The 26,641-nt window shown below is 39.3% G+C and overlaps 1 protein-coding gene across 1 annotated transcript in view; it reads right to left on the minus strand.

The window, feature by feature from the left end:
• The window catches only part of fig4a (FIG4 phosphoinositide 5-phosphatase a), a 42,562-nt gene extending 16,085 nt beyond the window's left edge, over positions 1-26,477 (minus strand). The window contains exons 1-16 of the mRNA XM_070925553.1: positions 26,415-26,477; positions 24,850-24,948; positions 24,067-24,190; positions 20,132-20,288; positions 19,650-19,700; positions 18,672-18,853; positions 17,936-18,064; positions 15,985-16,085; positions 14,650-14,812; positions 11,966-12,063; positions 8,715-8,848; positions 8,167-8,283; positions 6,225-6,270; positions 5,618-5,766; positions 5,202-5,368; positions 343-481 (exon numbers count right to left, since the gene is read on the minus strand). Of these exons, the coding sequence (XP_070781654.1) occupies positions 343-481; positions 5,202-5,368; positions 5,618-5,766; positions 6,225-6,270; positions 8,167-8,283; positions 8,715-8,848; positions 11,966-12,063; positions 14,650-14,812; positions 15,985-16,085; positions 17,936-18,064; positions 18,672-18,853; positions 19,650-19,700; positions 20,132-20,288; positions 24,067-24,190; positions 24,850-24,948; positions 26,415-26,477 (1,919 nt within the window). The remainder of the gene's footprint in view (positions 1-342; positions 482-5,201; positions 5,369-5,617; positions 5,767-6,224; positions 6,271-8,166; positions 8,284-8,714; positions 8,849-11,965; positions 12,064-14,649; positions 14,813-15,984; positions 16,086-17,935; positions 18,065-18,671; positions 18,854-19,649; positions 19,701-20,131; positions 20,289-24,066; positions 24,191-24,849; positions 24,949-26,414) is intronic.
• Positions 26,478-26,641: the final 164 nt, after the last annotated feature.

Raw genomic sequence — 26,641 nt, forward strand, 5'->3', positions numbered from 1 at the left:
GCTCATGTGAACAACCTCACCACTCATGGGAGACTTGTACAGCATGGGCTTTACAAAAAAGCATTTTCAGAAACAGCAGTGCAGGTGCTAATCTTTTGTGAGTGATTTACCACTGAGCTATTCAATCAACACAAACACACACACATTCAAACCATTAACATCAATTGAAAGAGGTATTTTGTGTGTATTTTCATGTCTCATCATGTATGTATGCAGTTTTTCAGATACAAATGCAGTATATAACTTCAGATGTCAGCATGTTTATGTAAGTAGGTTCTTATTTTGATTTGTGCATTTATGTAAAGCAAGTAGCTGTTAAAGTGTACAAATAGGTTTGTTTACCTGCGTCTGTCTTGGGGGAGGGCCATGGTGTTCCTCTGATGCAGGTAGAAGTCAGTTGGCAGCTCCCACAGGTGTGGCTTGGACTCTGATGGCTGGTAGACTTGGAGAAACAGGTTGATGGCATCCTGTCTGTCAGCATCTGGAGGAGCAACATGGACACAATAATGTGAATAGTGAAACACAAAGGCATAACAGATAAATAAGGGTCTGGCTGAGTGATTTTTGCATACTGAGAGAATATACACTAATCTAGAGTGGAAACAATGAGTCGATAAATACACACAAAATTAATCTTTAACGGTTTTGATAATTCATAGTTCACAGACATTTTCAAGCAAAAATACCAAACACTCCCAATTTCTAGCCTCTCAACTGTGAGGATGTTGTTTTTCTTAGCCTTACTGTATGTGATATTAAAATAAAAAAATACTTTTGTATTTAAGCTGGTTGATCAGGCAAAACAAGCTATTTGAAGACATCTTTAGGATTCTTTTTTCACAATTTTCTGACATTTTATGGACCAAATAATTAATTGATTAATTGAAAAGAATCAATAATGAAATAAATCTTTGACTGCAAAAAACTACATAAATATTCTGTTCAATCGTTCATTCACTAGCCTTTTCCAGAGCTTTCAGCTGCATCTCACTGTCTTCATCAGTGGATGGAGTTTGCTCAGTTATCATGGAGATGAATCAGCTGTACATACAGTACATTATATATGACCACCTGTTATAAGCGAATGATCAGTTCCATACGTACACTATATTGCCAAAAGTATTGGCTCACCTGCCTTGACTCGCATATGAACTTAAGTGACATCCCATTCTTAATCCATAGGGTTTAATATGAAGCCGGTCCACCCTTTGCAGCTATAACAGCTGCAACTCTTCTGGGAAGGCTTTCCACAAGGTTTAGGAGTGTGTTTATGGGAATTTTTGACCATTCTTCCAGAAGCACATTTGTGAGGTCACACACTGATGTTGGACGAGAAGGCCTGGCTCTCAGTCTCCGCTCTAATTCATCCCAAAGGTGTTCTATCGGGTTGAGGTCAGGACTCTGTGCAGGCCAGTCAAGTTCATCCACACCAAACTCTCTCATCCATGTCTTTATGGACCTTGCTTTGTGCACTGGTGCACAGTCATGTTGGAACAGGAAGGGGCCATCCCCAAACTGTTCCCACAAAGTTGGGAGCGTGGAATTGTCCAAAATCTCTTGGCATGCTGAAGCATTCAGAGTTCCTTTCACTGGAACTAAGGGGCCATGCCCAGCTCCTGAAAAACAACCCCAAACCATAATCCCCCCTCCACCAAACTTTACACTTGGCACAATGCAGTCAGACAAGTACAGTTCTCCTGGCAACCGCCAAACCCAGACTCGTCCATCAGATCGCCAGATGGTGAAGCGCGATTCGTCACTCCAGAGAACGCGTCTCCACTGCTCTAGAGTCCAGTGGCGGCGTGCTTTACACCACTGCATCCGACGCTTTGCATTGCACTTGGTGATGTACGGCTTGGATGCAGCTGCTCGGCCATGGAAACCCATTCCATGAAGCTCTCTACGCACTGTTCTTGAGCTAATCTGAAGGCCACATGAAGTTTGGAGGTCTGTAGTGATTGACTCTGCAGAAAGTTGGTGACCTCTGCGCACTATGTGCCTCAGCATCCGCTGACCCCGCTCCGTCATTTTACTTGGCCTACCACTTCGTGGCTGAGTTGCTGTCGTTCCCAATCGCTTCCACCTTGTTATAATACCACTGACAGTTGACTGTGGAATATTTAGGAGCGAGGAAATTTCAAGACTGGACTTGTTGCACAGGTGGCATCCTATCACAGTACCACGCTGGAATTCACTGAGCTCCTGAGAGCGACCCATTCTTTCACAAATGTTTGTAGAAACAGTCTGCATGTCTTGGTGCATGATTTTATACACCTGTGGCCATGGAAGTGATTGGAACACCTGATTTCAATTATTTGGATGGGTGAATACTTTTGGCAATATAGTGTACGTCTCATGATGACTAAACCATCTCCACAAGTACCAAGAAAACTGCAGACACTGGTGAAGACCCTGAGATGTGTTGGAAAGCTCTGGAAAAGGTTAAGAAGTGACAAGATTATTTTGTCAAACTAGTGTTTCCAAATTCAAGATATGATGCCAATATGTATTCTGCCACTGACAACAAGTAAACTACATTACCTAGTAACCACATCTCAAACTTCGACACAAGACCCAAGAGACACTTCACCAGCTATCATGTTGAGAAGAAAAGAGTACAGACAGCAAAGGTGCCATTAATGAAACATAGGTAAAGCTGAACTCACTCAGCCATGTGTCCTCCTCACATGAACAGGGACCTTACCAGCAACAACTCTCTGAACCACCACAGTGCAATATATTTGGCTATGGGAGCGTGCTAAGATAATCCCTGTGTGTGCATATGGCACGTGTTTTGCATGCTGCACAGTTCAGTGCCATTTAATACCTCCCCCAACTGTGAAGCCCTGTGCATGCTGCTAGAACAGTCACGTTAGATAATTAGAAACTAAATTGGCTTCTATTAAACCCTGCTGCCAAGCCTTTTCTCTTGGTAATGTTCAGCCTGACAGTCATTCAATACATCATGAGATAGTGAACATAGAATACACGTGCAACAGATGTCAATGACAAAAAGCTTTGTCTTACAAGATGTATTATGAATGAATGAAACGAACACATTAAAAAGGTCTGTTCAATGTCAGCTCACTATCCCTGCATTTCACTGTTCTCATCAAAGCAGGCTGTACTTAAGCACCGTGCTGCTTTGAACTAAATGCTAATGCCGGCATGCTAACATGCTCATAATGACAATGCAAACATGCTGATGTTTAGCAGATATAATGTTGACCATGTTCACCATCATAGTTTAGCGTGTTAGCATGCTAACATTTTTCTAATTAGCACTAAACACAGTGCAGCTGAGGCTGGTGGGAATGTCATTAGTTTTGCACTTTGCATTTGTTCATAAACCACATTAATATATGTACCAAATTTCATGGCAATCCATCCAATTGTTGTTGAAACTCGAAAGAACAAATTTCAACCTCATGGTGGCACAAGAAGAAAAGTCAGGGGATCACAAAAGTCATGAGGCTTCATCCTCTGGGGACCATGCTTGTCTGCACAAAATGTCATGGCGATCCATCTAATACTTTACGTTGTTTAATATTGTTTTCACCAGCTTTGTATTAAGAATTAGCCAACGCATTTATAGATTTTGTCTAAATGTTATGGTTAACCCATCAAAAATACAATTAAGGAGAGAACCTGAAATTACAGACTAACAATCACAGAGCAATACAGGCTCTGCAGGCCAGATTTAGAGTGTTTCAATTTAGTAAGATCAATTTGACTAAGGGGAAGTGGCTGGCCGAAGAGTTGTGAATCGTTAGCAAGTCTAGAAGGACATGAAAATGTAATCATGGGTAAATGTATGAAAATGGCTGTGTCCTGGTAAAAGGGGAGGTTGACAGTAGACGCTAGCTGGTCCTCAGACAACTGGATTAGGATGTTTTGCTTTACTTTGTCCTTATATATTCTCCTTTGGTGCCTTGCACAGAGTGAAGAGGCACAACTTAGCAACAGGGCAACATCTTGGTCAACCACTACAACTCATAAGACCTGATATAGGGTACTTGTGTGTATGATATTCTTTGCGTGTGTGTGTGTGCTGCATTACATGAGCCTCTCTCACTTGACATTTCAGTCTGAATAAACAATCTGCTACTTTCCCGGCTCGGCTCTGCGACCAACCAATGATCCCGTTTTTTCAAAATGAACTGAATGAGGAGTAAAAAGCAAAAACACAGAGAGGAGGTCGACTTAGTGGGTCAAGTAGTACAGCTCAATCACTCTTGGCTTAATACACAGTACACAACCTTCCTCTTCATTTCTGGGGCAACAAATGCCACCCTCAGTCACTGGTGTGATATGAAAACGCTTGTGTAGACCCATGCACATTTTCATAACCACACTGTACCTAACTACAAACCAGGGTACCATTTCAAATTATTAGAAATCCGAGTTGCAGGCATAGCAAAGCCACTTTATCAAGCACTGAATGGCAATTAAATCCTGGTTGCAAATTGGAAGAGAGAGAAAAACCATAAATTCAGCCAATTTAAACATTTCTTCAGATAATGATATCGGAAATCAAACGTCCTCAAAATATCATAACAATATGATTTTGTATGATGTGGCGTGAAAAGTGCTCTGTGTAACGTGCTGGGTCACATTTTCCACTTGCAAAGTTTACAGGAGGAGCAACCGATCTTAAGAGGCAATATGGCACAGAATGTGAATGCGGTTAAATGTGGCATACCCTGTAAGAGCTTACCGTGGTAAAGCTAACAGTTGGAGTCATTTAGCTTGCCTTTGCAGCCGTGGCTATTTCTTAGCTTTATGACAGACAGTTTCTTGCTCACATAACATATTATGTCAAACTGAAATAATAAGTAACATCAGCTCCATGAGCATGTAGTGACTGAAGAGCAGGGTCACACTGTTTGAAAAGTGTCAAGTAGTTTGTCTAAATGTTTTCTGAAAGTTTATTTAAGTCAAGGAGATTCCACAGGCTGAGAAAATACGTAGACTAAGGAGTGCATTATGAGGACCTTTTTTCATGTAAATATCAGGGGTTTTGTGTGCATCTATTTGTCTTGAACATGAGGGTTCAGGTTTCACAGGGTGTGGTGTACTGGCAAAGTCGGGGTTTAATATGGATGGATTTTGGGATGAAATGGATGGAAAAATGTGTGTAAGAAAAGCCAATACAGGTAAAAGAGGAATGTTTCGAACCTGTATGTGTCTGTGTAACACACCTGAGAAAGCATTGCTGTAGTAGCGTGACAGAGTCTGCATGATGTCTTTGGAGTGTTGTGTCCAGGGAGCGATCTTGCGGTAGGTCTTGACTCTGTGAACCAGCTGGGAGCCGCCATACTGCAGTGACAAAGTGTCTCCATGGTCTTCATACAGCTCCTCAAACAACCTGGGCCACAGACACACACACACACACACAACACACAAATACACACTTTAAAACACAGGCACTGGACAGGCGAAATGTGGTCCTAATGTTCATCTTGGCTCTTGGGGGTTGGGGTTTTGGGGGATTGAAACAGCAATTTGGTGATAAGGACACAATCAGACATGAAAAAAACATATACAGTACACATGCACACAATCACTAATATGTTGAATGGTGATGAATGGAAAATATATGATTTTCAAGTTTTACCTTACACAGTCAGTGTCAAACTGGAGTTTGGGCTTGTCAATCATTCCCAGTGCGTAAAGCTGATAGGCTAGTGCGCACTTCCCCACCATGAACTGGGCGGTGTTGGTCCGATCCAGACAGTCGACACAGTTGGTCCGCAACACGCCAGTCTACAACAACAAAAACTTATGAAACTCACTGACACAACTCCATTAAACTACAGGATGTTTATGTATTTATGAGAGTCACACACAAATTACATGAAAAGGCAATAAGTGACCTCACAGCATCAACAGCAAACTTATCTCCATGGATTCACCTCTCATTATGCAGCTGAATGCAGTTGCCATGTTTTTTAATGTGAAGCCTTATTTAAATAAACATTGCAGACAAAAGCTGTTTCCTTGGCCTAGAAATCTAAATGCCATGTTTTTATATGTGGGTTTATTACCTTATATGACTCAGTTGATTAATAGTAACCATTTATTTACACTACTATGTTTTTTTTCCCATTTTCCTATGTACAATTGCTGCAAAGGAGTCAGTAATTTGGGGAGAATATTCGGTGCCTTCAGAAAAACAGTTGTAACACGAAAGTTACACCAAACCAGTTTGCTATATGACATACCTGCACCCGTCCACTGCCTGTAATGTGTCCACCTAAATCTCCCCACCTGAAAAAATGACATTTAATTCAACTTAAAGAATAGAATACTGGGAACAGACAAAAAGCATTAAAGTGCACATGTCAATTCTACTCTTCTGCAAGCACATTTACTCATCTTTTCCCACTACAAGAGATGTGATGTGGCCACTGTAATAATCACCATTTCAAGGCTCAACATAATGGACTAGATACAAACATACAGTGCAGGCATCTAAACACATTGAGCCCCATCAGGACTCCAAGTACAGAGAGACAGAAAGAAATCATGACTACATGTTCTCATTTACAATATTGCATATTATGTGCAAACCCAAGCAAAGGATGTGGACAAAAAATATATATGTGTATATATGTATATACATATTATTATATATCATTATATATTACAACATGATATAAGGTATAAAGTAAAGTATAAATTACACATTTTAATTTGTTGTAAAGGAATATTGTTATTATTCACTGTATAGTAAATACAAAGCTAAAGCAGGTTAGGCTTAGCATAAAGACTGGAAACAGTCCAGAAATGTACAAATACGGAAAGTGTAAAATGACACATAACCCCCTTTAAAAACAGAATTTGTTGTTTTTACACCTCAATTTTTGTTAATTAGTGAGCTTTAGAGGTTGTTTTCCCCCTGCTTCTTTATGCTAAACTAAGCTAAGCTAACTGGCACTCGGCTGTAGCCTTAAATTTAACGTACAGATAGAAGAGTGGTATCAGTCTTTAAAATAAAAGCATTATAGATTTATGGTTTCAGATTTTAAAGAACAGACAAATACCGTTTCATGGTCTGTGTCTGGGTTATGTCTTTATTAGTACTTTTTCCCCCAGTTCAAAACGACTACTCCCATTCATCACTTTCTTTTTAAAGTGCTCTACAAAAAACAACAACAGGTGAAGTGCGAATAACTCTGTGAGGAAAGACTGCTTTTAAATGGTACAAAAAAAAAAGTTGTAGAAGGGTGGGGTTTTAAAGCAAAGTGTATCTCATTGTGGTATGAACTCAATGACCTGATTGAGGACCAACAAGCAGCTTTAGTTAAAGTATAAAATATGGTTGTGTTGAAGAAAGCCTGTCGAGGTGCAGAGGACAGACGAGAACAGTGTGATAAGGAAAAGACAATGTTAACAAATCTCTAATCAGATTCATTATTCACGAGCTAATTTATGCATGTGATGAAGGCTACAGGTACTATAATTATCAAAGTGCATCTACATAAAAGCTTATGAGGGTTTGGGTTGTGTGTGTGTATATGAGTATGAAGTGAAGTGTATTAAAAAGAATGTTAGCTAGGATTAGGTAATGCAAAGAGAGGGTAATAAATACTGACCGTGGTGTGGTCGTTGGGTTATGTAACAGAATGGTAATGTTGGGTGGAAGAGATTAAGACACGCAGACAATGGAGGAGCCATGCATTACAGTACATGGACGGCAATCTACTCAGCTCGTTAGCAGAAAACTCTCTGCGACACAACTGCCACCAGGCATAATTTCCATTAAGAATTCATATCTGGAGGGTTTCAAAATGAAGCAGTGTCGATAAATGTTTGATTCTGAATATGTATGAATAGAAAAATGGATAACGCACCCTCCATTACAAAAGGAAAGTCTGATAAGTAAATGAGGTAAAGATGGTGGTGTGGTCTAACATTTTTCTTACACTTTTTCCTCATATCACTGTTGCATAATCTGCCACCCTCTCACATTTTGACCTTTAATTAACAGTTTTCTTGATAACAACGAGGGTCCTAGCAAGTACCCAAAGATGTTAGTCATGAGCAGTTTCTGAATAAGTTTACTTTTAGTTCATAGTTGGCTGTTTGCTTACAGACAACCTCTATCTGAAAAGAGTGTTAGCTTCAGTTTTTAAACAAAGAGTAGGACAAGAAAAGGCTCACCTGTCGTCTGGTCTGATGGTGTGACAGTAGAAGTCGGAGCGATTAATGAAGAAACCTGTTCGCTTAACCACGTTCTCTGCTATCATACTCAGACGGTCCAGAACGTTGCACAACTTACTAAGAGAAAGAGAAATGAGAAGATTATATCAATATTTGATATCAACAAGATTGTTTGTGTTTCTGTAGCTGCCTTATAGTGATGATGCCTATTTAATTCATTGTAATTTCTTTCAATGCATTAACACAGGCCAACCAAGCCCAAATTCTGGGGATAGTCGCTCTAACAGGGTTTTTACACAAAAAGCACCAGTGCAACATTTCACAGAGCTAGGCCATTGTTTCAAATGGAGAGAGCAGCAGCTGCTGTTGTACGGTAAAGGTAAAAATGTCCTCTACAATGTTACTGACCTTGTTAACGCCATTTTTTTTCTTTCCATGTGAGTTTGATATTTTGATGGTTTTGAACCATCAAAAAGCCGAACAACACTAACAAAGCTGGCTTTTACGCAACTTTTAGCTCACTACATTGGCACATTTATTGTCACAACCTCTTGGTGTAACGGGCCATGTCCCAAGCAATGTAGTCGATGCAGTTGTCTGGAGGGAGGAACTGATTCAGGTTGATCACAGCTGGGTAGAGCTCTTCACTCAGAATCTTCTCATGTTTCCTTTTTTCTCGTTTCTGTAGCACAACAGAGAGACATACGTACAGTGTATCACATGAATGACCGATTCACCAAGGAGTTAAGAACATCTTATTTAAAAAGGTGTTAATGTACAGTTGTAACAGGATTCCAGTTGCTTGACAGGTCCCATGAGGACACCAGCACACATAGTCAGAAATGTGACTAGTTAGTTCTCTTTGATGCATTCACAAAGATCCACTCAGGTCTTCTCCACAGTGACCTCAGAGGAAAATAGAGCCGCAAAGAATAATTTACAAGATCCAAGCGGAGTTGGGCTTATGTAGTGGAAAGCACAGAACTGAGGATCAATGCTGTGGATAGATGAGGAATATATAACATGAGGTGCAGCTCTGCTGGATATTTGTGCAAATTGGATCTTATGCTGCAAAGGGTGAGATTAAGGGCTGAAATAGCTGTGGCATTTGGAAACTTGCAAATTAGTGCATATATTGATATATGGCTATGGTGACCATCATTCTTTATTTCATTCAAAATGCAGTATAACAAATTTGACACTGTTCTGCTAAATTGTTAATTTAAAGTAAGAGTTCTGCTTTGGCAAATTTTGCAAACAAACGTGGACTGGCAACATCTGTCTTACCAGTGCTTTGTCTAAATCTCACCTGATTGTTTGTGACATTTGGAAAAAGCATTACACAAAACCGATCCCAGAACACTGACAGCAATCATGGGAAGTAGAAAGTTGCTTTTTTTATGTAGTTATTATGATCACAGGCAGGAAAAAAAATCTAAGGCTACATTCTGCAAGTATGTTTTCCAGATTTAGAGAAATTGTGAAAAATGTTTCTAGCCAAATATATCTGCTGCCTGAGTAGATGGAAAGATATTTAACTCATCTGATAAGACTACTGTTTTATTATTTCTGAGGTCCAGATATTTAAATCACTGATGGAGGGAAGAAATTATCATAAAAAAAAAAGATGCAGTCTGCCTCTGTGACCTGTAGTCATACTGTCCATTAAGTTATTTCTCCATGAAGTTATTTCTCCACTCATTCGCTCATCGCCTTTTTGACTGACGACCCTGGGTGATAATGGGCTTGGATGCATCATTTAGCATCTCCATCCACACATCCAGCAGTGCCAAAGCAACACAGCAACCAGTCAAATTACCAATGCATTTCCTCTCCCATTCAAGCAGAACGTGTCATACAGTCTGGCACATATACACACACACACACACACACACACACACACACACACACACACACACACACACACACACACACACACACACACACACACACACACACACACACACACACACACACACACACACACACACACACATACTTTCTAGGCACAGATGAGAGACTAGAAATACACTACACGTGCACATATACTTACAAAAGCACACGTGTACTGTACGGATGTATAAACCAGCATACAAATGCCACAGTAATAATCATTATCGTTGTTGTACAAAAAGTGCTGTCACAGATCATGAATGATGATGCGAATCCAAACAAGTCACACATGCACATGTACATACAGGAGGGGGCTGGGCATTTTAATGGACAGGAATGAGCAGTGTCATTATTGTAATGTACATTTCTGTACAGTAAAAGGGTGTGTTTAATGACAGCATTCTTTCTATCAAAAAAAACATTTTGATCTTAAAAGATCAGCCTGATTAAATCAAAATGACTAAATTAAATATGATTTGAAAAAATATCTATGTGGGGAGAATAAAAGTCATCTCCAGCAGTCAAAAGAAATGGATTTAAGTTAGCTGGTTGGAAACTTGCTTGGCCATGTGTGCTCTTACTCTTCCTCTATTGACAGCGCTGCACCAACCCCAGTCGACCACCACTGAGAGATGGACTGTCATGATTTCATGGTCAATTGCCAATTCCTTCCTCTTTCTGTCTCTCTGGGATGAGAGAGAGGGTGTAGCGTATAACCAGGGAGTCCCCTCCCTTGCTCCCCACAGTCTGCACATATCACATGGCTGCAGCTTGTGCGGACCTCTGAGGTCTGCGATTGGTCCCTCGTCTCACGGCAACCCTTGGGAGTGACAACGTGAGCTTGAAACCCAAGCTACAGCGTGTATGGCTGCGTGCCCAAGTGTGTCCCTGTGTGTGTGTGTGTGTGTGTGTGTGTGTGTGTGTGTGTGTGTGTGTGTGTACACGAAAAGGCAATGCAAAAATGACTAGACTACTAGAGTACTGGCTAAAATGGGAAAATGTCTGACAGCGTTGCACTCAGGGATGAAGATCAGCATACAGGAACTCATGCAGCCTTTTGTTTACTTTATTGTGTGTTTTTTAAGATGGAGTGGCTTGAAGCACTTTATTAGCATCATACTTTTCAAAACTTCAGCATTACAATTTCTTGGGGTTTCATTATTTCTCATACTAAAATTGTTTTTCATGATTCAAGAACAGTTTGATGATGAATGCTGACTTTACAGCAACATCATGACCCCCCCGTGTGCATTTTTGCAGCGACATCTCCCCTTTCATCACTGCTGTGTGTGTTTTCGGAGCAATGCAATGATCAATATTCAAGTTACCATTTTCAACTGCTTGTAATCACCATCCACCGGGAAAGTCTCTTGATTATCAACGTCTCCACAGCAATAAGTAAGTTCCAATATCAATCCAGAGGTTGGCCAATTGCACAATCACAGCGCTATTAGATAACAACCTGTTGAGCAATTGCACAAACATTTCCTCCAAAGACACCTGAACAATCCATAAAGATCCACATCTGTAGCTTATACAATACTCACACAAAGAAGCCAGTCCTGCAAAAGAAAATTCTAACATTTTACAACCTGGATCTTATTATATCTCCATAGATCTCTATATAACTACAAGTAAGCAGTTTCCAGTAGAGCACTACTGCTTGGGTGTATTTGTTTTTTTTCTGTTACTCAGTTTCTACTTTATACTGAATCACTGCATTTTGTGGTTACACCTGGTCAGGAAAAGAGTCAAACTGTATATATCATTTGCCACAGTCCTTGAGGACCTCAAAGGATGTGTGTGTGTGTGTGTGTGTGTGTGTGTGTGTGTGTGTGTGTGTGTGTGTGTGTGTGTGTGTGTGTGTGTGTGTGTGTATGTGTGTGTGTGTGTTGAAGTATGTTACCTTGACCAGGTTGAGGATGATAATAGGAGAGCCAAAGCGCTGCAGCATCTGGTCAAAATGGAGGGCAGCTACATGGGCGTATGGGTCAGCTTGGTCCACTGAAAGAGAGGTCAAACTTTCTTTTATTGTTTAATATTTAGGGCATTCAGGGTATCACATGTATCACAAACCCAAGCTTCTTCACTATACAAGATAAGATACAATAAGAACAAGTAAAAGTAGGTAGATGAGGGAACTTGTTTTAATGGGGCCAGCCAGTCTGAGATACACATTGAGCAAACAAAGTAATGTCTGGTTTATGGTTTCATGCATTCACTTCCACTTCCATTCTTTTATTCATTCTTCATTTTAAAAATCATGTTTAGTGCCGCCATTTGCCACTCCTGCAGAGCCCCACACCTGCCGCCTGCCGTCAAATTGGACCAGTGAAGCAGCCAGAAGAAAGATTAGAGGAAATAGGTCAAATCATGCCAGTTTATCCCACACAGTTGCTGACTGATATCTCAAAACTAACAATACAAACACGAGGGCAAGCACGTAGTTTTCAAGTTCGCTCCATGCCATGTCGTCATCATTTTGTCCGGTGCACTTGTACTGAGAGTTTACGTCAACATAAAAACAGGACAACCTGTAACACTCTTATTGTACCTCGGGAGGGGAATGTTGATAATGACGATGATGATGAAGAAGAGTCACCTATTAAGGTCATCTCCTTCACAACCACGACATTTTACCACTTCAGGGCAGTCATAAACACATTATAAATCTACTTATGTAACAATGAGTTGTGCCAGTCATGGCAGGGACGAGGCAATGGGCGATGCATTGTGCGATATGTTCTCTGCATGCACAGACACGCTGCTGACCTAGATTTATCAAATGGATGCCATTCTATGCAGCCCGCTTCAAAAATCAAATAAATATTATAACTATATTGAACATGGGTTTTACTCAGGGTGATGGTGGACTATGAAAGCACAGACAGGTTTAAAGCCAACTGAAATTAGTCATCCCTTTTTGCAGTCCAATATAAAGTGTTTTTTCAATATATTCTTAATTGCCTTTTCATTATTAAAAAGGAAGAAAAAAACGTCTTTGGGGACAAATCAGAAGTCTGAGTCGGTGTGTAACTGCATGCGCTGACAGCGACCAGGACAAGACATGTGTCATTGTTTGTAAGTTACATAAGAATGAGACAAAAAAGCTGTTGTGGGTTCTTCAAAGTCTGTGGCTCTTCTGTTGTGTAGCAGGCTGCTGTCGAGCTTTCTTGCCGAGCGTTAGAAACAGCTAGCCCGGCACTGTTCAAAAGGTAACAAAACCTGCCAACCAGAATGTCTAAAGCTCACAAATTAAAATGTTATACCCTGCTTGTTCAATCAGTGCAAAAAACAAAGTGTAAAAAAAAAACACAACATGTTGCAGTTTTATGGGAGGTTATGTGCCAGACTATTTCTTGACCAGTGACACACATAAAGACAGAGTGTTATCAGTCTTTTTAGGAGCTGACACTTGAAGCAGAACATTACTGAAATGCTGACACTATTACAGAAGCAAACCAAACACCACAATGAATAATTTCTTGGAACTCTCTTGTTGTTTTCTTCATCTGCTCAAATATGTATTTGTGCAAACAAGCGATCTTCAGTGAAGGCAAAAGTATCATTTAATAAAGAGAAAGTGACCCAAGTGCACCAATACCAAGGGCAAACTGTGTCAAACTACACACAGTGAAATATAAACTGAAGGCGCACGAATTGGACAGCATTTGGGAAATGTCAGATAAGGACTGTCTTTAAGGATCAAAGTGGGAGCAGGATGATGAGGTAAGTTGATACGCAGAGGGATCTTAGGGACACGCTCGGTGTCTCTATCTCACACAAGTAAATGTCATCTGAGGATGAATTAAAGGGCAAACTGGGGGGAAAAGATTATGATTTAATACAGGCATTGTACACATGCAAGCACAAATGTCTTCCTGTGTATACACACACACACCAGAGACACACACAGCAGTCTCCAATGTCATCAGTCTCAGGGACCTGATCACCTCCCTCTGGCTCTGGTTTTATGTTTTTATCCTGCTCATAATGAGACAAGAGAATGGATACAAAGATGTGAACCAAGAGGAGGGCGTCCTGCCTTCACCTATTTTTTTTTCTTTTCTTTTTTTTTATCTATGTCGCAGTGGTTGAGAAGAATGGCCCTGGTATGAAGCCACTCTTATTTTAATGTAGTTTTTCCAATTACATTCTTCCTCCTTCCCTACAAGGTTATTTCTGGTCCTGGACAGCTGCTAGAATGAATACATTGAGCATTATAAACATAAATAGATAAAAATAAATAAATAACACCTACTGTGGTACTGAATGGCTAACCATTCAATGAGGATATAACCGTATCTTTTGTTTGTTATCTGTCTTTATGTATAAGAGCAAAGTGGATATGAGAAAGATGTTCCATTAAATCCTGGGCAGCTTTGCCAACTCTCTACCTTTTCCATTATAAAGCAGATGTTGGGCACCTTACACAGCAAAAAGCCCATCAATAAGCCATTTTTCCTATGATAATATACAACACATGATGTTTGATATCTGAAACTAATTATTCTGATACTAGACAACAAAAAAGCTATTGACATACAAAGTAAGAAAGATTTGGGGATTAGCAGGTGTTTAGAGTCTTACATCGTATCGGGGGTTTTGGCATCATGGTGGAAATGTCCTGGGACCAGTAGAGCGGGACTGAACCTCGCACCTGGACGTATGAGGAGTAACTTCCTGCTGTGAAAGACATAACTGAGGCGTCATGGGCGATCTGCTCGGTCTCAACCTCATTAGCCACATCTCCCTGGAAACAACAGAAAAACACAAAGAAACCTTGAAGGTTGAGAAATCAGTCTCACTACAAGGTCCATTTAGCAGCCGTTACATGATCTTCATCAGCAGATGGAGTTTGCCTAATTGTCATGGAATATTCAGATTTCCATTTTTTTGAGGAATTCTCATTCATGTAGAATTGGCAATCTGAATCTTTTATCATGTGCATCTGCGGATGAAGATCATACGATATAATCAAAAGCTCCAGCAGCTACTAAACTGCTGCTTCCAAGTGACAATAATGAACTTTTAACATCAGCTCTTGGAATGGAAATAGAAAATAATGTGAATGGAAACAGCAGTTGAGTAGCTGTTCTGGAGCTTTTGATCGGATCACATGATGTTCATCAGCAGATGGGCATGATAAAGAGCAACATGGACAAGAATCTTAAAGCGCTCAGAAAAAATGGATCTACTCCAAGAACTCCAAACTCCATGTGCTGTTGAAGATCACTTGATATGATCAAAAGCTCCAAAGCAGCTACTAAATGAAATGTGTGGTGAGAAACTCCCTTTTCCAAGGTCAAGAATGAACTTGGAATGAACTTTGAAGCTCAGCATGAAGTGTTTTTATCGAGTGAATCCACACTTTCACGGCAGAGACAGCAAGATAACCACAGGTGTAATTAATAACATCAATAAGGGCTGCACTCCCTTTAGCTTCACTAGTTTCAGGGCTCTGCCACTGAGCATGCTGACTCCCTGTCACAGCTTATTGATAAATCTAAATGGAACAGAGCCATCGTTAACAATATTGATTACACCTGTGCTTTTCCTGCTACAAGTCAAACTGTCTGTTGTGATAAATGCCATCAGACAGTACTACATGCTACAATGTAAAGTAGTTACAATTTTGTTTTAAAAGACTACTTTGCATTTGCACACAATAGCAGGAAACTGTGAAAATGTGTCCAACCTAGTCTCAGGGTGGCAGTCCAAATAGAAACAGGAAATCTATGTTTGCTCCAACAGTTCCTCCCTCCTCCCACCACACACCCACACAAACACTCATGAATACTCAAGGAAGAGGCAGCGGGTCAAATTAACTCCCTGTGATCAACCTGAGTCATCTCAATCATCCGGCTGGCCCTCAGCCCTGCCTCCACTATCTATTCTTCCCTGTTGCCCCGGCAACCGCTGTACCTCGCAGTTGGCTCCTCTTTTGAGGAAGCGGGTCCCGGCAAATTTGCTTGAGCGCCTGGCAATGAGAGTGATGTGAACCGGTCGGCCGTAGATCAGAAGCTCTGTAGTTGGTGGGTAAAGGAGGAATAATAACACACCACTGACAGCGTTACACAATCACCTGTTTACAAACACACACATACTTTACTTTCTCATACATCATAGTTCTTCATTTATAATATTAAATGTGTCTTTTTTGTAGTCTCTTATTTTCCATCAGAATCTGAACACACTCTTGAAATTGACCTCATTCACAAATGATTATTTATTTAGCTTCTTAAATCAGTGTAAAATAAACATAAGCACTATTAAATTATTATTAATATTAACTCAAAAATACATGTAAGTGAAAAAAGAAGCATTTTTCATTTTAAAATTAAAAGCAAACTCATAGAGACGCTGTGCTGTAGTCTGAGGTGTCACTCAGGTATGTTGCAATCTAAATTAAATCTGTGATTTTCGGAAAAGCGTGTTACATTAGCAAAGTGAAACAAACCCTTGAACAATGTAACATCAAGCAAACCACTAAATTGTTATTTTCTATGTTGGTAGACTTGCCACTTTTGAGAACTATAGATGCTATACTACAGGTACTATATAAGAATGATATATAAAAAAGTGACTTTATAATAGTATTTAGCATGTTCCTCAACATCTGTTGTGTTTTATGTGCTAAGTCATGACCTATGACTTTAACAAAATATTAAAAAGATTTGGTAGCATCATTTCAAATCACATATAATTTTTGTTCTGACCTACTGTATGAATAGTTTGAAAAAAAAAAAAAATTAATGAATCCTCCAAAACTTCTTCATCTGTTTCTACACACATGCTTTGCAATATTTTAATGAGGCCCAATGCCCCTTTTTCAAAATGTGCTCTTTTTTGTCTGCCTGCTTCAGCGTCTCCTCATCTGCTATAAATTCCTGGATTTACACAATCCACTGAGTCTCCTTTTATTGCACCCATCCGTCCTCTCATGCTCTCAGAAAAACAGCACTGAAGGCCAAACAGTTTCCAGGAATTGTCTAAACTCAAAACCCCCACACAATGTCACTGTGATAAGAGAGACAACAGTGTTGATGGCAGTACTGACTGTAAAGTGCACCTTATCAGCCTGCTGCAACACAAAAGCTACTGTACGAATATCAATTCATTAAAAATAAATTACTGAAAGGAAAAGGGCAACATATTTTATACTGCTTAATGTGATTTATTCAAGGGGATTTGATGGTAAATGATTGAAACCTGAACCTAAGGCAGACTTTTACCGTAATAAATCAGACTGTTTACTCCGGTCTAGTCAAACCCAAAGCCCCTCAGCAGCAGTAACCCATGCATCAATACTACAAAAGCTTCTCAAAACTTCAAAGCAAAAGCTGCAGTAGTACTGAAATAAAAAGACAAATAAAACGTACAAAGATGGATTTTGTCTTCAATCCAAAAAGAAAAAAAACTTGTAGCCTATCTGATTAAATATGCAGACAGCTTCTGCTTTTTTCCCTGCAGATAACAGATGGCGAGATTATCCAAGTGCCAGTGTTTACATACCTGATAACCATTGCCTAATTGCCATAATGCTTGTTTTGCTAAAGCCCGAAAAACACAAACACAAATTGCTTCTGCACTTTTGTGGTGAATCACACACTCTCGCTCACAGTGTAATCCACGTGCTCTGATGGAGGCTGCGTGCAGAGACAACATTGTGTCTTCTACTCGTGTGTGATCATTTTAAATCAATCAGTGCCAATGATGTCCCAACAAAGCCCCAACAAGGTACTATACATTTTTACATGCACATTTTTTTAAGTTTCTTTTTAAACCCAAAGCAACAAGTGGATCATGCCAATTAAAAAAAGCACATATAATAAAATGCACAAACAAAACTGACTTGACAGTGCTCAAAGGATACTGGACTGGCCACAAAAGCCATGGATTATATACATGAGCCAGTCATGATGCACTATGTCCTTGACTCGGTCCAGTAGCTTCCCATTCCACACGTACTTGTAGTACGGCTCGTTCTGGAGGCCGTAAACCACTGTGGAAGAAGAGTAGGAACACATAAAACCTCTGGATCATTTCACTGGGTCAGACCAAATTATCAGTCAGAAAGCAACAAATTGGGATTAATCTTATGTTATTGTATTACAATACACATGTCATATGTCACATGACAGAACACACCACCCAAGGCAAGTCAAATTATTTTTCAATGGATTTTCAATGGACTTCAGTGACTTCAGCAAACCTGCAGTAGAACGGATAATTGACGCCTCTGAGTGTGACAAATACATCAGTGACTTTCCACTTTTTATGGGCATTAATGGCAACAAGAAAAACAACAAGTACACTAACCATATCTTTCATTTTTTATATGAAGAGGCTTCTTCCGTACAACGGCAAAACACAGTGACTTAGCCAACACACACATTACGTCAAATTTGAGATTAAACCTAATTTTAGATATCTGTTTTACTGTATAGAGAATTATTATGCCATAGAAATTAGTTTTTAAATTTGCACAGCTACAAAACAGAGCTAAAAACCATAGATTGACAGCCACTATAAGTATAGGGCTCTTGCAGAGTGGTCTTTACAAGGTCTCCTCCAGCCAATAGAACAAACAAAAGTTATATACGGGCTACTGATTAACTTCCGCTCACCTTGCGTAGGCAAACCCTCATCTTCAAAGATGTCGAAGCTGTCCTGCTTGCTCTGTGTGTGAACCTCTTCCTCAGCGGAGGACTCTGGTGATGACCACAGTTCGTAGGGCCTCTGCAGCAAAGTCAGGTTGTACTGCAGTGAATGGCTCAGGTCATAGCTGTAGCTGCAGGGTACAACGGCAATATAATTTGTAACAAGTACTGTCCCATTATGAATTTAAGATTCTGCCAAACTACAAAAATAGAGTTTTATACAATTTCACCACACGTTGTACAATTGGAAATTGGAAAGTATATTCAATGTCAGACTGTCAGAAGTTTTGTTAGACTACAAATGCATGTACAATGAGATACATGCAAACCTAAACCTAAAAGATATCTTCCTTAGTTACTCATGAAACTGCCTCTCAAAAGTTCAACAAACTGACATGGAAGACATGAAAATCTTTGCATCAACGGTCACTGAAACATTCAAAACAGTCAATACACTCTTCAGGCTGTGTGCAGACTCCTTGTGACAAGGACACACTTGTTGAGATAGAAATCAGCAAATCGAAGGTCAAATAAACTTAAAATAGTTTCAGATGTTACCAGGCCTCATCCAAGCGCTGGGCATTATCACACATGGTCAGTCTTGTGTTGAGTTTATAACACCTTGAAGAAATCTAACTTTTTATTCCATACTGTCCCATATCACAATGTTAAGAAATCTTCATCATCAAACTCCTGAACCTGAACAGTAATTCGCTCCTTTGCACATTGCCTAACTTTCCACCAAATTTAGGTAAAATCTGTACCCTTAATCTTAACCCTAACCTTGCTGGTGTAGCAAGGCTCCTCAAGGCTTATATTATAGACATACATTATCTTATATATTCTATGAATATTAGTGATGCATTGTAGTAATAAATGACACTGTAAAACATGTACATGAGAATTTGGACTGAGTATTTGTCTTACCTGAAGTAAAAGTTGCTGGAGAGGTCCACGTTCTGAAAGATCCGCACATATCTAGAAGAGCAAAAACTCAGTCAGTTGTTAAACTGATTTCATTTTCTTTGTGCATAATCACTGATGATGACTGAGATAATACATTTATTACAGACCTTAGACAATAACGTTACAAGACACACATTCAATCTCTCTCTCTGCATGCTTTACCTTTTGCTGCTGCTGCCTTCACATTAATCTGATTGCATTCAATTCAGACTTGTGTCATGCTGAAAGTGTTACGCAAATGTCACTGGGTCCGACCTAGAAAAACCGTTGTGACTTTTACATAAAAGTGCGTGCGTATTCACACATGAGACCAACATGTTAAATACCCATCAGATTAATGTAAAGGGGTGCATGTCTGAAATTGAAGCATGACCGTATGCTGCAAATTGCAACACCTGCACTTGACCTCAAAGTGTGTTACAGACTGAAGAACAAGACAGTACCTTGCTTCATCAGGGTGTGTAACCCTGACCGAGTCATTGGGGATGTAGATCATGCTGGTGTCTTCGATTTTGTAGATGGAGTGGCCACCGATGTCAGCCATCTTTCTCCGCTTGGTGATCAACACAATGTAGTACCCCTCGAGGAAACGTACAAACCCTGTCAAGATACAAATTTAAAATCTTTTACAATAACTAGGCAAACGCAATTTACTTTCAGGGAACTTTTTTTGCACTTTATCACTGACATAACCTGGGTTATTCATGTGATGCCATTGAAGTTCAGAAAAAAGCTTCTGAGCAATTTGATTTGTAGGTCAACCTTTCTGCTGCCAGCAAATCAGCTACAGCTTTGACAATACAAACAACTGAACAACTCTATTTGCGGAGGTGGATCATGACTGTTTGTGTGTCACACTTCAATATATTACCTATGCGCTGCAATCCATTCAGTCTTACATAATTAAAATCTGACCCAGAAAGGCTCACGCAACATAGTCAATGATTGGCTTTCACCTTTTGATGGGCAATTTTCTCATCAGTGACATTCAGTACATAATAGATGGTTATGGATGATGTCTGTGTGTTGTGTTTTTTTAATGGTCTGTATATTATTAGTAATATTTGCCTCATCAAGGCCAATAGCTTATGTAAGTGTGCCTGGTAGACATATGCCTTCATTTCAGTATATTACTGCTAAAACAAATCTACTGACAGATGAATTGTGTGCCACAGATGCAATTTTACAACTGAATAAGAAGCCCTTGTACATTTGGACCATTTAGAATCCCAGATGCCCCAGTACCATTATGCTGCAAGCTGACTAGTGAAGTTGAAGATGTTCAGATTATGTTTCCAAAGAGAATGCTATAAATGCAAGTGCATAGCTCAAATACATGGCTAAACATCAATCCACTAAATTACATATTTCTCCATGTTACCAAAATGTCATCAATGCACTTTCTTTAATTATTGGAACAATATAGAGTATAGTTTGTGTAGCTCTGAAGGGAGCTTTCTTAGATCTAAGAAAATAACTGAAGTCAAGGTCAAGTCATAAGCTGGATATCTCTTGTCAGGCTTGGAGACAACATATTTTTACCAAAAGGTTTGTATTACAAACTGGAGGTATGGAGTTGCATTGCACTCCTAAAACAGTCTCACAATGGACAGTTAAAAAGAAGATCAAAATCGATGCTAAATTAAGCGTCACATAATAAAATAATTAGTCACCTAAGATATTCTTATCACTCTTACACTAGATATTTACATAGGGTAAATTACTGTAAAACATTCGGAGCTATCAGTCTGTTAAGGTCCAGAGTGTATAGGGAACAATGAAAAGCAGCATGGTAATGTTTCTGAAAAATACATAGCGTAGCTTTATAGCATTTTGTTATATGCTTCTCTGACTTCATTGACACCTCTGCTAAATGACTCCATAATTATTCTATCCAACTGTGTTACAGGATTCCTCCTAAACTAAAGATGGTTTTAGGTGAGCTGGTGTGTCCACATTTGCAGATATGAGGTATTTTTCCACTGCACAATGACAATCAACTGAGCTTGTGAGCTATAGTCTTGTATGAGAGCAAATTATACTTCCACAGCCTGCTTAATGTTCTGTCACTTGTAGCTTTGCTTAGTTAATTGTGTTTCTTCCTGTCAGAGATGGGTCAGACTGACAAAACTGGCAGAAGAAAGAGAATAAAAATATATTTACAATAATAGTACTCATTATATACAGTAATAAGAACTGTGCCAGGGCTCTCAGGATACACTGTACGCTGCATCACTTTTATATTCCATATAACACAGTGACAAATAGTGAACAAAGATGGCATTAGGGCACAGTTGAAAAATGAATCTAATTTATCTAAGCAGACGTCAGAAGTCAGAATCTGTCTGTGTCGATGTGACCGACCCATCTACAGCCTCAACGATGGTGCTAAATTATCTTAGATGTGTTACTATTATGACCTGAAAGGGCCTTGCCAAGACAAGTTAACAATTGCTAGCATCTTACTTTGCCAGAAATGGTATACAGCTCCACACATAAACACACACACCGGATGAACTGGAAAGTATGATGTCAGACTGTTGCAACTGTCATGTATTTTTGGCCACACTAGCGGCGTGGCTCAATGGATGGCAATGTCAGTCAGTCGGTCAGTCCACCATTTTTGTCCAGACAGAAATATCTCAACCCCTAGTGGATGGATTGCCATGATATTTTGTACAGACATTCATAGTCTCCAGAAGAAGAAAGCCACTGACTTTAGGCACATGGTAAGAATAGTATCTGCTCAACATCAGCATGTTAGAATTGGTGTTGTGAGTCAGTTAGTATGTTAAAGTTAGCATTTAGCTCAAAGCATCACTTAAGTTTCTCTGTTTATTTGGTCTGGTTTGGTCCTGCTGGCAGCACTGTGACATGATGGTTGGAACTTTGCACAAGCTCATCAAGGATGTATTTTAATCAGCGTGATTCTGACCTTAAGCAGTAAAATGTTTCAAAGAAAGTTGGTTTGTCACAGTCAGAGTTTGGTTTCATTTGATTCCAGCTCATTAAAGTGGTTTTGATTTGGATTATTTTTTTAAGGAAAAGGGCAGAAATTGAAAAAAAAATTAAAGCATTCTTCTGATCTCATCATGTCTTACAGAAATGAGGAGAACTGCATTCTTGCATTAGATAGTGTTTAGTGATCACTGTCACATGTATGAAGATTGTATGACACATTTTAAAAGGAGCAATTCATGCTGGAATCCACCAAAATCCACAGTGTCTGCATTGTTTTCTCCCAAACGTGTCTGTGACAGACAAATGATCTCAGATCAATACAGAGAAACAGACCCATCACAGGGAAATGATCAGGGATCAATAGTGACGGGTCCTGATTAAATTACCAAGACAGGTTATCTAGACAAATTCAAACCCTCCTCTGTTGTGTGTATTAGAATGTGTGAAATGTAGGTCAAGACTTGAGGCCTGGTCATGCAGTTCATACGAGAAACTCAAAGCTCTGTCACACCAGTTTCTTTCCATACAGCAACTGGGGTGGAAACCAGGACAAGAACACAGAGTCGTCTACACATGATCAGTTACACAAACTTCTCATGTAACAAATCTTGGTTTTAATATATGGAGCAGACAGACAGAACAAGTTGACCTGAAAAAATGAGAGTGACCTGTGTTGCATGGCTTAGGTTAACACAAGAAAAGAAAAGAGACTCTATACATGCTTTTAATAAAGTTTACAATTGTACTAAATTGTAAGCAGGTCTGTAGGGCAATATCCAACGCACAGATAGAGGAGATGGGCTTTTATTCTCTCCAAAATGAATCAAGAATGATGTGTCACACTGTGATTCAACAGTTTGCCATTTCACAGAAACCAGTTTTTTAATAAAATTTCTCTCCCTGTTTCTTAAACATTAAAAGAATTGTTGAAATAAAACGAAAGTGTTGGTATGTTGACATTAGTTTTAAGTAACACAATGTAGTTTATGTATTGAAATACAGTGCCTATAAAAAGTAGTCAGTCCCAAGTGAAAGTTTTCATGTCTTATTATAGCTGAATAAGAGGGTGTTTCATGTGGCTGTTTTGATACTGATCAATAGAAAAAGACCCTTTAATGCCGAAATGGAAACAGATCTCTACTAAATGATATGAATTAATTACAATGTAAAATACAAAATTGTTTTACTAGGCACGGTATATCACTATTACAGTTATAGGCCACTCTCCCAAACAATATTGTTACGGTTTCGTTTAACCTTATTTTCTAGTAAAATGGCCATATTGTAGTGGATTACATTATACTGCCAGATGTTCCTTTTATGTTGTGTTTTTCCATCTCCAGGTACATGTTGTCATTATTGAGCCCCACAATGGTTGCTATGCCAGTGATAATGAGAGTGGAGGGACTGTACTCACCCACAATGCCAAAGGCTGAGACAGCCCTAGACAGGCCCGAGGAACCCTTTTGGCCAATCTTGGTGCGGTTGCCAAGGTCCAGGCGGCCCAGCAACTCTCGAACCTCTTGTTGGTTGTACACATGCTACAGACAAAATCACATTTTTACCTTCCAACAACAGGAGAAAACAGGACATGATGTATTTCTTTCTCAAAAGAAAAGCTGCTGTTTATGGACTATTTTCTGACTAATAACTTAATTCAGAGCCAGTAAGGCTTGTACAATAGAATTATTTTCTGTGCAATAATAAGTAAATGACTTGCAGGCCTTGTCTAATCAATGGCCCCAAATTTTCTACAAAAGGGTTTAGATTGATCCTCAGTGAGGCAATTAAGACAAAAATAGATTTGCTGTTATTCAAATTCTTTCTGCAATATTGTAATGAATAAACAGTAGCTGTGTGTCTTCATTATTCAGTTGTAATGGGTTAGGTATAATACCTGCAGGAATGAGAGGCGTGGGGTGATGGATATTTAGTCATGGGTGCTTCATAATAACAAACACATCATAATCATAATCACCCACAACATGACCAAGCAAATCAACTCCCAGCTCATAGATCCTGGTAATGAACAGTGGAGAACAAAAGGAGGTGCGCTCAGCACTCATCAGCTAAGCTGTCATCCACAATACACTTGGGACAGGCTGAGTGATTGTACAATTTTACCCAAAGCGTGCTGTACTGTATTACATAAGCATATACATTAGCACAGTACCAACTCCGGTGGATACTCGGCACTTGCCTTATCGTCAATTATGACCAGGTCCTTCGGTTCTGTGCGGTCAATTTTCAGGACTCTGTGTTTGGTCTGTGCCTGATTGGTCCCCACCAAAAAATACCTCTGGGAAGAAACATAAAAGAATGAATGCACTATAATGATGATAAATTAATGTAGAGATGGCATCTACAACCAATTTTAAAAGAACACAATAGGATAATGTGTCTTAGAGAAGATGCGTTTTCAAATTTCAATAGACAGACAGCCTATGTTATTACAAGCCAGCTTTCTACAGTACAGTCCTATTGTTAAAGTCTCACTTTCTTCAGGCCTTTTCTGCCTATAATGTGCAACATTTTCTCTCCACAATGAGCCCTCCAAGTAGAAATTAATGTATCAGAGGCCTGTGAAATTATAAACAAAAGGCATCCAAGTCAGATATGTATTACATAAATGTATATGAGAATATAGGAGTAGCTACAGTCCAGACTACATGTGAGAACAGCAGATATTTGATCACAAAGCTACATTCTAATATGTTCCTTGTTAAGATTTATGTCTTCCTGGTATGATTTTTTCTTTCAAGTCATTATTTTTCTCACACTTGGTTGCAAGATGACTTTAGACTTCCTGTCCACTAAAGAGCGTTAAAATGGAACACCATGTATCAGTACAGTCCGCAACCATTAGAGCCATTTTGTCCTGTTCCACACGTCCAAGTATCCCATGAAGTCTTCTTTGTCCACAATAGTTAGACAGACAGTTTATCCACTGCTCAGCAAAAATAGGCTGACAGCGGTTCAATTAGAGATTATGATAACTCAACTGTGACAAATGTTTTCCTGCCTTCCTGTCTAAATGTTTGTGACTATTGCTGACAGCCACCAATCACACTGTTATAGTGCACCTTCATTCAACACTGGTGTAATCTTAGTCATTAAAAAAATGAATAAAGAAATGCATTGGCTAAACAAAACGACACGCAATTAGGAAAGTAGGAAAGAAGGATGCACAAGAACTTGTCTGTTTAGTGCACATATTTATACGTGTATTCATAATGTGTATAAATTGTATCACACCCAAACTAATACTTACAGGTAATTTTGTCAAAATGGCAAAATGTAATTAATATGACTGTCTAGACAATCATGATGCAAATCTCTATAATTGACATTATGGAGGTCATGGTAAATCAAAGTAGACTGTAGCATACCTGGAGGAAAATCATCATAATCACTCTTTGCTGCCATCTGGCGTTTGATGTGTGAACTTTATCAATGTTAAAAGTATAGATGAAGAACAGGCGTGCTCTAGTTACTTTCCTTTAAACAATAAAAGTATGTAAAGAAAACGTTTTTTTTAATCATCCTATTCTTACAATCAGCACCTTGTCTATGAAGTATATACTAATATTGACCAGGAAGCATCAGGAGCTCCAAAAAGTAACTTTAACTTGACAGAGATGTGATGTAATTTAAAGAGATTTTGATGGCTACCAGCAGGTTTAACTAATGGACAGACTGATCCGAAGCTTTAGGAGTCATGAACAGACAGTGATAATAACAGCATAAAGATCATGGCAGACTTACGGCTCTGGTTTCATACAGAATCATCCTCTGTATCCCACTGATGATGCTCGCTGACTGAGGCATTTTTATCCCTGTAGTCTCCAAATAGTCACAATCAAGAAGAGACAACAAAAGTGCTGCAGAGCGAACAAAACACAATATGTAGATCCATTACTTCATATCATAAAACACAGAAGGCATACGTAGTTAACCGTGATACTTATAGCCATTATGTGCATCTTACCTTG

The sequence above is a fragment of the Enoplosus armatus genome, chromosome 19 (genome assembly GCF_043641665.1).
Source record: "Enoplosus armatus isolate fEnoArm2 chromosome 19, fEnoArm2.hap1, whole genome shotgun sequence".
Lineage (NCBI taxonomy): Eukaryota > Metazoa > Chordata > Actinopteri > Centrarchiformes > Enoplosidae > Enoplosus > Enoplosus armatus.